General features: G+C 49.4%; 1 protein-coding gene across 6 annotated transcripts in view; it reads right to left on the bottom strand.

The window, feature by feature from the left end:
* ANKRD44 (ankyrin repeat domain 44) overlaps nt 1-12,288 on the bottom strand; it is a 241,184-nt gene that overhangs the window by 14,230 nt on the left and 214,666 nt on the right. For all 6 annotated transcript variants that reach the window (XM_030579928.1, XM_030579929.1, XM_030579923.1 and 3 more), the window contains 3 exons: nt 8,878-9,023; nt 7,773-7,855; nt 6,195-6,277 (listed from right to left, as the gene is read on the bottom strand). In XM_030579928.1, coding sequence (XP_030435788.1) covers nt 6,195-6,277; nt 7,773-7,855; nt 8,878-9,023 — 312 coding nt within the window. The remainder of the gene's footprint in view (nt 1-6,194; nt 6,278-7,772; nt 7,856-8,877; nt 9,024-12,288) is intronic.

Genomic DNA, 12,288 nt, shown 5'->3' with positions numbered 1-12,288 from the left:
AGTTCCTTCTTGCCGGCTACTCCGACAGTGGGGAAGGAGGGCGGGTGTGGAATGGATGTGAGCAACACATCTCGAAGAACAACAGTTACAAAGGTGAGTAACCGTCTTTTCTTCTTCGAGTGATTGCTCACATCCATTCCAGTTAGGTGACTCCCAAGCCATACCTAGGCGGTGGGGTCGGAGTGAGAAGTCGCGGCACGGAGCACTGCAGTTCCGAAGGCCGCATCCTCCCTCGACTGCTGGACCAGGGCGTAGTGGGAAGCAAAGGTGTGGACCGATGACCAGGTCGCTGCCCGACAGATTTCCTGGATGGGCACACGGGCGAGGAAAGCCAGCGACGACGCCTGCGCCCTGGTAGAATGCGCAGTCACACGGCCCGTAGGGACATGGGCCAAGTCATAACAGGTCCTGATACAGGACGTAACCCAAGAGGATACCCTCTGGGAGGAGATAGGAAGCCCTTTCATACGATCTGCTACCGCCACGAAAAGCTGGGGGGATTTTCGGAAGGGTTTGGTCCTCTCTATGTAGAACGCGAGAGCCCTACGGACATCCAGCGAGTGGAGCTGCTGCTCCCTGCCTGAGGAGTGAGGTTTTGGGAAAAAAACCGGAAGGAAAATCTCTTGGTTGACGTGGAAGGCTGAGACCACCTTGGGCAGAAAAGCAGGGTGTGGTCTCAGCTGCACCTTGTCTTTGTGGAAGACCGTATATGGGGGGTCTACCACAAGAGCTCGGAGTTCCGACACCCGTCTAGCTGAGGTGATAGCTACTAGAAAGGCAGTCTTCCAAGAGAGGTAGAGCAGGGAGCAAGTAGCTAACGGCTCAAAGGGGGGCCCCATAAGCCGGGACAACACCAGGTTAAGATCCCAGGTCGGAGCAGGGGGACGGACGTTAGGGAATAAACGTTCCAGCCCTTTAAGGAATCTCGACACCGTCGGGTGAGAAAAAACGGAGCGACCGTCTGCACCCGGGTGAAAGGTGGAGATAGCTGCTAGGTGGACTCGCAACGACGATAAGGCCAGACCTTGCCCTTTGAGGGACCAAACATAGTCTAAGATTTCGGTTACCGAAACTTCCATAGGGCGGAGATTTCTCTCTACGCACCAACAGGAGAAGCGTTTCCATTTCGCCGAATATGTGGCTCTTGTGGACGGTTTCCTGCTGCTCAAGAGCACCTCCCTCACAGGCGTGGAGCAGCGCAGCTCGGAACCAGTCAGCCACGCAGGAGCCACGCCGCTAGGTGCAGCGACTGCAGGTCTGGGTGACAGAGGGTCCCGTGGTCCTGGGTAATCAGGTCCGGATGAAGGGGCAGGGGAACTGAGTCGGCTACGGCCAAGTCCAGCAGCATGGTGTACCAGTGCTGCCTGGGCCATGCCGGGGCCACCATGATCACGCAAGCCCTGTCTCTGCGCACCTTCAGGAGGACCTTGTGGACCAGAGGGAACGGGGGAAACGCATAGTACAGGTGGGTCGACCACTGGATGAGGAAGGCATCCGCTATCGACCCCGGCTCCCTGCCCTGAAAGGAGCAGAACGCTTGGCACTTCCTGTTCCCCTTGGACGCGAAGAGGTCCACCCGGGGATAACCCCACCTCCGGAAAATGGAGAGAGCGACGTCCGGGCGAAGGGACCACTCGTGTGACAGGAAGGATCTGCTCAATCGATCCGCCAGCGTGTTCCGTACTCCAGGGAGGAAAGAAGCCCTGAGGTGAATGGAGTGGGCTACGCAAAAGTCCCAGAGTCGTATCGCCTCGAGGCACAGGGAGGAGGACCTGGTGCCGCCCTGCTTGTTGATATAGTACATGGTCGTCGTGTTGTCTGTGAACACGGCGACACAACGACCCTGAAGCTGATGACAGAACGCTTGACAAGCAAGGCGGACCGCTCTCAACTCCCGCATGTTGATGTGTAGCCCCACCTCCTCCTGAGACCACAGGCCCTGTGTCCGCAGGGTCCCTAGGTGGGCCCCCCAGCCTAGATCTGAGGCATCCGTTGTCAGGGATACCGAGGGCTGAGAGGGGTGGAAGGGAAGACCCGCACATAATACGGACTGGTCTAGCCACCAGCCGAGAGAATCTAAGACCTTCTGGGGGATTGTGACTAATATGTCTAACGGTTGCCTTGCCGGCCTGTAATGACTGATAAGCCACAGCTGGAGAGGCCTCATGCGGAGCCGAGCGTAATCGGTCACAAAGGTGCAAGCCGCCATGTGGCCTAACAGGGTTAGACATGTCCTCACTGACGTCAATGGAGCTGACCGCAAACGTTGAACGATCGCCACCATGGTCTGGAACCGTTGCAGAGGCAGCAAGGCCCTGCCCACAGTGGCGTCCAGGACGGCCCCGATAAATTCCACCTTCTGAGTGGGCCTCAGGGTGGACTTGTCTGTGTTTATCAAGAGGCCCAGACTTGCAAACATGCCGGTGATCACGCGGACATGGCTGTTGACTTGTTGTTCCGACGTGCCCCAAATCAACCAGTCGTCCAGATAAGGGAACACGTGGACACGGTTGCGCCGAAGATGCGCCACGACAACTGCCATGCATTTTGTAAACACCCTCGGGGCCGTGGACAGGCCAAATGGGAGGACTGCAAATTGATAATGAAGAGCCCCCACAACGAAGCGGAGGAAGCGTCTGTGGCGCGGCCAAATGGCAATGTGGAAATACGCGTCCTGCATGTCGAGGGCGGCGTACCAGTCTCCCGGATCCAGAGATGGAATAATGGTCCCCAGGGATACCATGCGGAACTTCAACTTCACGAGGTATTTGTTGAGCTCTCGCAGGTCGAGGATAGGCCTGAGGCCCCCCTTGGCCTTGGGGATCAGAAAGTAGCGGGAATAAAACCCCTTGCCTTTCTCGCTTTCCGGAACCGCCTCTATAGCTCCTTTGCTGAGGAGCGTCTGCACCTCCTGCCGAAGGAATTGCTCGTGAGAGGGGTCCCTGAAGAGGGACGAGGAAGGAGGGCGGGAAGGAGGAAATGAAACAAACTGCAGGCAGTATCCCGTCTGCACCATGCTTAAGACCCAGCGGTCCGATGTTATTTGGGACCACGCCGGGAGGAAAAACGAAAGGCGGTTGGAAAACGGGGGGGAAGGATCCATAGGGGAAACTGTTACTGCGCCCTCGGGCGCACCTTCAAAATGAAGGCTTAGGTCCAGGCGGGGGTTTTGAGGAGCCTTGGTTCTGCCCCCCTTGGTTCCCCGAGTGCCTGCGCCTTCCGTTCCTGCCGCGGCGCCTGTAAAGGTCCTGCCGCTGGCGGAACTGGGAAAACGGCCTGCGTTGTTGTTGTTGCTGCGACCTAAAGGGTCTACGCTGCGTCACGGGGGTGTGCATCCCGAGGGACCGCATAATGACCCGGTTGTCTTTCAGACTCTTGAGTCTGGGGTCTGTCTTGTCAGAGAACAAGCCCTGGCCTTCGAAAGGAAGGTCCTGTATAGTATGCTGGAGCTCCGGCGGAAGGCCGGAAACCTGCAGCCAGGAGATGCGACGCATCGTAACTCCTGACGCGAGGGTACGGGCAGCCGAGTCCGCAGCGTCCAAGGAGGCTTGCAAGGACGTGCGTGCAACCTTCTTGCCTTCGTCCAAGATGGCCGCAAACTCTTGGCGAGCATCCTGTGGCAGCAGCTCCTTAAATTTGTCCACTGCCACCCAGGAATTAAAGGCATATCTTCTGCTCAGCAGGGCCTGCTGGTTGGAGACCCTGAGCTGCAGCGCCCCAGCCGAATACACCTTACGGCCAAGGAGGTCCATCCGCCTGGCTTCTCTGGATTTGGGGGCTGGAGCCTCCTGGCCGTGACGCTCCCTATCGTTCACTGATTGCACCACCAGTGAACCCGGAGTCGGGTGTACATGGAGATATTCGTATCCCCTAGAAGGGGCCATGTACTTCCTCTCGACGCCTTTCGCTGTCGGAGGGATGGAGGCCGGGGACTGCCAGATGGTGTTGGCGTTGGCCTGGATGGTCCGTATGAAGGGCAGGGCGACCCTGGTGGGAGCATCAGAAGAGAGGATGGTTACAATTGGATCCTCTATCTCCGAGACCTCCTCTGCCTGCAGACTCAGATTTTGAGCCAATCGCCTGAGGAGGTCTTGGTGCGCCCTGAGATCCAGCGGGGGGGGACTGTTGGAGGAGGTATCCGCCACCACCTCATCCGGGGAGGAGGATGAGGAGACCCCAGGCACAAGAGTGTCTAACTGAGGGTCTTCCTCAGCCCTCGCCTCTGCCTCAGGAGCCACAGCGGAGTCTTGCTGCTTGGACCCTTCCTCCCCTTCCGGGGAGGGAGGGGGGCGAGACAACGAGGCTTCAGGAGCCCTACGCTCCGCAGTCGCCGGCCTAGCAGGGAGCTGCTGGGGGCCCTGGGCCTGATGCTATGCCCAGGGTGTCCAGAATCCCCACTGTTGTGGGCCTTGGTCCTGCAGCGGCGGATCACCGAACAGCGCCGTCTGCCGGTCGGTGCCCAGCGCATACCCGCTGTCCGTCTGGGAGGATACGGACGGCTGTCTAGAGGGCCATGGAGGGGCCGACCCTGGATGGTAAGGGTCTGCGCGGGCCGGCACGGAGGATCGTCTCGGTGCCGGGGACCGGTGCCGGGAGTCATATCGGTGCCGGGATCGGGATCGGGACCGGGTTCTGTCGCGGTGCCGGGATCCTGATCGGTACCGGGCGCCGCTTCGGTGCCGGGACCTGCCACCGGCTCGGTGCCGGGAGGTCGACCGAGACCGGGACCTGCCACTGGCTCGGTGCCGGGAGGTCGACCGGTGCGGCGAGTAGCGTCGGGACCTGCTCCTGGAATCGCGGTGCCGGTCTCGGCGACTGGAACCTGACCGCGATCGTCTCGATGTCGACCGGTACCGCTGAGGGGAGCGGTGCCGGGACTGCGAGCGGCGGCGGGACCTGGAGCGCCCAAGACGTCGGGACCTGGATCGTGAACGAGATTTTCTGAGCGGTGCCGACATCATGGGCTTGCCTCTGGACACAACCCGCACCGGAGGTACCGGGGGTGGCAGCCGAGTGGGCTCAGTCAGGGCTATGAGGTCCCGAGCCGAGGCGAAGGTCTCCGGTGTGGATGGGACCATTATCTCAACCCCAGATCTCATGGGGGAGCTCGGCGGTACCGGACTCGACGGACCCGCTGGGCCCGGAGTCGACGGTGCCGGCGGCGCCGCGGCCGATGTCGAGGCCGGGCGCTCTAGCCGGGTCTGCCTGGCCGGAGTATTGGACTTCGACGGCCTTGGTTCTGACTCCGGTGCCGGAGAGGGTCGGTGCCGGGGAGTCTTCTCTGTGCCGGTGCGATCCGGTGCCGGCGCCGAGATCACGGCCTGCGAAGCCGTCGGGTCAAGTGCCGCCTCCATGAGGAGAGTCCGGAGCCTTTGATCCCTCTCCTTCTTTGTCCTTGGCTTAAAAGCCTTACAGATGCGGCACTTGTCAGATCTGTGCGATTCCCCGAGGCACTTCAGGCACGCTTCGTGGGGATCGCTGGTAGGCATGGGCTTCTTGCAGGCCGCACACTGTTTGAAGCCTGGTGAAACAGGCATGAGCCTGGCGCCGGGTGCCGGGAAGGGCTAAGCCCCCGGCAAAGAACTACTTAACTATTTAACTTAACTATCTACTTAACCAACTAATTAACAACTATAATGGACTAGAGATGAACGATAGATAAACGATAGAGAACTAGGAGAGCTAGGGACGTGGAGGACAGCTATGCCGCGCTCCACAGTTCCAACGACCGACACGGCGGTAAGAAGGAACTGAGGAGCGGGCGGGCCGGCAGGGATATATATTGGGCGCCATGGCGGCGCCACTCCAGGGGGCGACCTGCCGGCCCACTGGAGTTGCTAGGGTAAAAAGTTTCCGACGAACGTGCACGCGCGGCGCGCACACCTAACTGGAATGGATGTGAGCAATCACTCGAAGAAGAACCTATGTTTGTTTTTAAAAGAATAAAGCAGCTGATCTTCACAGAAGCACCTTATATTACATGCTCCATAGGACTAAATATAGCTCAAGATATTCCAAAATTCAATAATTTTCAGATATTCTACCACAGTGAAACATTTTAATTTTTTTTTTAAATTACACACTTAAGAAAAATCTAAGTAACGTTAATTTGAAATTCCAAATCTGAATTTTCTGGTAAAAACAATACATAAGAGCACAAGTGAATAAATAGTAAAATTTCAGCGTTTACTTACGTCTGCAATGCATTATTTTTTGCATTAATAAGGCTCTGTTCTTGGATCTTGTCAAGTATTAACAAGGCACATTTTTCATGACCCTAATATTAAAAATAAAATATATGTTAATTTGCAGAGGGTTTTAAAATTGAGGCAACATAAATTAAAAATACAAATACAAATTAAAAAATGCATTTAGAATTACAAACATGCTTCTGAGTTTATAAAAGGGTGCATACTTTATGAATTTCAAAGGCCAGGAGACACAGATTGCAATCCCTACCATTATTATTGGGTGAATTTTAAGTAACCCAAATGTGCCAACTGTGGCTTTTTTCCTTTAAAACACTGCATGCCTTATACATATAGACCCTATTTTAAGCTATATTTGAATCCATGTCTTCATGAAACAGTAGTGATCTTTTGAAAGAACAGTTAACTGATGGTCTATATATTTTTTTAAATAAATAAGCAATATTTAGCACTAGTAATAGTACTTCCTTGACCTTTAAATGCCTGATTGCTTCTGCATTTTAATTAGGCAAAGAAACATTAATTTTTTTTCGATTAAATAGTTGAAGAAGTATTTTCCCCCTGTATGATAAGGGCACTATTGACAATTAAACTTTCCAAAGATTTTATTAAATAATGCAGAATTGGGCCACAATTCTGCAACTTCGTCTGCATAAGTGCAAGGGTCGGCCTGGGCAGAACAAATTGCAGGGTTGGGGCTTTGGAGTATAGGTGTTTAGCACAGGTGTCCATTCCTTGAAGGTGATCCAGTGCCACATGTACCATATTAAACAGCTGATATGAGATGCTAACAAAATAGCTGATGCATCTTTATAAATTGGGGGAGGGGTGTACAGTGGGATATGGCAAAGAGGCCTTGAACAAACTTGATCGCTACTAAACTCCCACCTATTAAAAGGTGCAATTGAAAAAGAAAAACCTGTTAAGGGAATGAGGGTATTTCTTTCTTGCTAAGCCAGGTAGTGGCAGCAGAAGACTTGGAGGAGAGAGGAGGTGAAGCCTATTGAGGTTACTAAATATGTGGACACAGAGCCTGGAAAAGAAAACCATGATCAAACCTGATTTCTGCCTCAACTTTTTCAAGACCTTGGCATCAGTTTGAACAGGAAATTTCTGTCCCTTTCCACAGAAACCCAAGAGATTATGTAAAGCTGTATTATACATACTACTACAGTGAGACTATTCTGGAAATTCACAATGGTCTCATAGCTTCTTCACATTAGCAATATTTCCTTATCACTGTTACCAGTATCTCAAAAGTAGTAAGATACAGCAGCCTATATTTGCCTTGCCTCTCAAAATTACTGTAACCTGCTGGATAGGCCGAAGAGCAAGCTAACTCTACTACGTTTCCTCCCTCCCCGCGTTCTCCCCCCCCCCCCCACCAGTTTGTGTACATCACAGCTTCATTGCACTCAGGATTTCATTGGCCTGAGAAATGAATGTCTTCAATATTCTGCCAAGGCCTTGTTTTAAATACCTCTTCAATGCACACATATATAGTATATATAATACAAGTGTGTGCACGTGCGCGCATATAGTCTACAAAGTTCCTTCACATACTTTACTGCTAGCCAAGTGCAAGGGTGTATTCAAGTCCTTATCCTTTACAGTCAGATCTGCCTTGGCACTGTTCACCAAAAAATCTGAAATACAGAAACAAAAACCATTGGATAAATCCTACAGACTGATGCACATGCAAACTGCAAAGGAGAAAATTAATTCCAGTCTCCAGAATATGTGCATGCAGTACTGTACATGGTCAAATAGATCCTTATTCTATATAAACCATACAAATTTGGAGGAAAAATTATCAATGAACAAACTGTACTTTGCGCAGTTAATCAGCAATCAAACCAAAGCTAACAGCTGGTTGAAAATGGAAAACTGTTAATTAAATGTTCATTTTACCCAAAATTGTCAGTTCAAATATATTCATATTAATTTGACTGATGAAATCCGCAACATCAGAATGGCAGTTTTGGCCTGAAAGTGTCCACCCAGTTAACAACTGTGGATCCTGCTTTGAGAAGAGTAAGTGGGTTCTGCTGACTCATTATATCTTTGGGGGAGATAATGGGTGTAGCAATCCAGGACGTGGGCTACACAGTCAAGTCTGGAGAGAAAGTATGAGTTTATATTTGTTATAGGGTTTTTTAAAAAAAATAATAAGTCCAGACTCAACTTACAGTTGCCCATTCAAAACAATATTTTGCACTTCAAAATAAACATATTTTAATAATTTAACTACAAAAGATTCCTCTTCATCTTCCTGCTAGAAGGAGATTCTGTTGCCCTGTATATTCAGGGAAATGAGACAAATGAAGGAATTAATACCAAGAGCACTTTTTAATCACATGCTACTTGATTTTTGGCAGAAAAATGGGCATGGTTTATCTGTTATTGAAACTATTTGCAAAGTGAAGTGAAAACAACTGACAAGAATTTTGGATGCAACAAACACATGAGACTTCTTAAAAATATGAAGCTAACTTCCTTTTACTCATTATATAAAATAGATGGACACACATTTAGGTATGTACTCTTATATCTCTTAGTATTTTAATTATAATCCCCAAGGGGAAAAAAAACTGATAAAGCACTTGGATGGGTAAGTACAGTAGCCTTCATTTTCTTTCAAGATTTACAGAAGCAAATAGGTACCTACCTACAGCACCTGCATGTCCATTTTCAGCTGCCATCATAAGTGGCGTTTTCCCTGAATTATCTGCAGCATTTACCAGTGCATTGTGATTTAAAAGAAGCTGCAAGCATTCCACGTGATCAGCAAAGGCTGCCGCATGAAGTGGAGTTCTATGAGAAAAAACAGCACGGTTATAGCTTTAGGATATTAAATGATCTATAAAGAATTACAATATTGTTGTTCCTTGTAGCCTTAAGCAGAACAGTACAAGAAGTTTTGAAGCTTTTTTCCTATGAAACTTGAACTTAAATTCTCAACAAGGCAAGTTAGGATGCTTCTCTCATATAAGCAATAAAGGTAACAGTTGCATCCTCAGTGTTTGTACAGCAAAAAGTCTAAAACTGGCCAACATCAGGTGGATGGAGTTGTGGACAAGCTCATAAGAACAGGATGTTTAACTTAACAGAACATACTGCACAATGCAAAAAGCTAGCAGACCTCCCTATTACTCCTGATTTTTTGAATAAGCTTGTGACAGGTAAAATATAAGGCAAATCTGGATCTGGCCTTCCCATTATTAAAAAAATGCTACAATATTCTACCTAAAGTAATGACCTGAACACTGCAGTAACAGTACTGTAACCCATAATGTTTGACAACATTATTGTAGAGTGTAGCAATGATTTTAAAAGGTTTGTAGCTTATTTTAATTTTGAGAGGATCCCACAACTCTGAGGATGGGTTCTCTGTCTCCACATGGTAAGACTGAGACATTTGGGGAAAAGAAAATTGGGGGAAGGGGCAGGAGTTGTTTCCAGTGATGTCTGATGATTGGGTGTTCTTGTTTTGTTTTATGGCTGCTTTTGTTTTGTTTTGGTTTTTAGCTTTATTGTTATCTGGAAAACTTTGAGGGTGAGGTATTTAAATTAATTATTATGACCACAATTTTATTTGTTGTAAGTGTACCCAGAGCATGCAATGGGCAGCAATTCAACTGTTATACAACTTTAACAAAACTAAATAAATACACAGTGTGATATTGCACTCCATATCCTATACGGAAATATGCTAAGGAGTGTGAATATAATGTAACTCGAATAGGCTTTATGCAAAAGGTCTCTTGTAAGGTATCATTACAAAGCTTATAATCTGAGTGTGTTCATCCTATTTGTATGAATGTATCATTCTTGTATCTGAAGCTAGAATTATAAAGTATTACTCTGAGGTCCTATTGTAATTGTGCAAAGTGTGGGCCATTAATGGTGGCTTAGGATCTTGATAGGGTGACCAGACATCCCGATTCTATAGGGACAGTCCCGCGATTTTTGGGTCTTTTTCTTATATAGGTTCCTATTACTCCCCACCCCAGTCCCGATTTTTCACACTTGCTGTCTCCTCAACCTAGATCTTGACAGCTCCCATTGTTTAGGACAATTGGTTGTGAATGGATTTATTCACCTGCAAGCCTTCCTGTGTACATAGGGTTACCAGACGATTTTATCGGGACTGTTCCGATATTTGCTTGTTTGTCCCGCATCCCAACCGATGTTTTGTTGTTTTTTTTCCCTTCCCGCCCCCCCCCCCCCCCGCGTCCCGATATTTCATCTTTGTCATCTGGTCACCCTATGTGTACATGACATGGGTAATGAAGAATGAGGTCTTACAGTGACATGTGACCAGTCACATGATATTGGAATCCATCTTAGACCTGGTGCTTTTCCATTTAGAAGGAGGGATGGGGAAAGACAAACGATTCCTGCCTTGGGCCAAAGCTATAAAGGGGGATGGAACAGAACAAAGGGGGCTGCCAGTCATGAGCACTTATCGCCTGAGCTGGGACTAACAAGGACTGTACCGGAGAAAGAATTGGTCCCAGACTGAGGAGGAGTCTACTCTGTGAAAGAAGCTTACTGGAACACCTCTGAGGGTGAGATTTACCTGTATTCAGTTTCTTAATGTATTAGGCTTAGACTTGTGTGTTTTGTTTTATTTTGCTTGGTAACTTACTTTGTTCTTTCTGTTATTACTTGAAACCAGTTAAATCCTACTTTTTATACTTAATAAAATCACTTTTGTTTATTAACAAACCCAGAGTAAGTGATTAATACCTAGGGGAGCAAACAGCTGTGCATCTCTCAGTGTTATAGAGGGCGGACAATTCTTGAGTTTACGTTGTATAAGCTTTATACAGAGTAAAACAGATTTGGGGTTTGTTTGGGTGTCTGGGTGCTGCAGTTAGGTAACCTGCTGAGTGGTTTTCAGTTAAAACCTGCAGTTTTCGGGGCGTGGTTCAAACCCGGGTCTGTGTTGCAGCAGGCTAGCATGTCTGGCTCAACAAGGTAGGGTTCTGGAGTCTCAAGTCATCAGGGAAAACGGGCTCAGAGGTAATTTCAGCACATCAGGTGACAATCCCAAGGGGGTCTCTGTGACCAAACCTGTCACACACAGAAATACACTGAGGAGATTCTCACTGCCCCAAATAAATTAAAGATTTGGGTGTGTACATGATCCAGCTGTCCCCATCTGTCAGAGTCAGTAGTATATTTTGTTTAATAAGAACAGGATACTTGTAGCACCTTAGAGACTAACAAATTTATTTGAGCATAAGTTTTTGTAAGCTACAGCACGAAAGCTTATGCTCAAATAAATTTGTTAGTCTCTAAGGCAGGGGTCGGCAACCTTTCAGAAGTGGTGTGCTGAGTCTTCATTTATTCACTCTAATTTAAGGTTTCGCGTGCCAGTCATACATTTTAATGTTTTTTAGAAGGTCTCTCTCTACAAGTCTATATATTATATAACTAAACTAGTGTTGTATTGTAAAATAAACAAGGTTTTCAAAATGTTTAAGAAGCTTCATTTAAAATTAAATTAAAATGTTGATCTTACGCCACCGACCCACTCAGCCCACTGCTGGTGTGAGGTTCTGTTCACCTAGGCTGGCAGTGGGCTGAGTGGAGCCTGCGGCCGGGACCCCAGCTGGGAAGGGTCTGGCAGCCAGAACCCCAGACCGGCAGCGGGCTGTGTGGGGCTGGTGGCTGGGACCCCAGACCGGCAGTTGGCTGAGCAGCTCAGCTCACTGCCGCTCAGGGGTTCCATCCTCCGGCTCCTGCCAGCCGGGATCTCGGCTGCCAGACCCGCTCAGCCCAGTGCCGGTCTGGGGTCCCGGCCCTGCCCACATACAGTGGGTACCTACCTTCTCCCTGGTTCTGGCCCTCTCTCTTCCTCTCTCTGCACTGAGCTGAGAGTTGGAGTGGACTGAGCACAGGGCTGGGGGTGAAAGGTCTGGCCAGAAGCTAAAATGAAGGAGGGGGCTCAGGGTTGGAGCAGGAGATTTGGATGTGGGGGCACTTACCTGGGCAGCTCCCATGTGGTGTGAGGGGTGCAGGTGGGAATGTGAGTGAGGGTGCATGGGATGGGGGGGGGAATGGGGATGTG

This window comes from Gopherus evgoodei, chromosome 11 (assembly GCF_007399415.2).
Source record: "Gopherus evgoodei ecotype Sinaloan lineage chromosome 11, rGopEvg1_v1.p, whole genome shotgun sequence".
In the NCBI taxonomy this organism is placed as follows: domain Eukaryota; kingdom Metazoa; phylum Chordata; order Testudines; family Testudinidae; genus Gopherus; species Gopherus evgoodei.
The sequence above is the reverse complement of the archived record's forward strand: the minus strand, read 5'-3'. Positions and strand labels throughout refer to the sequence as shown.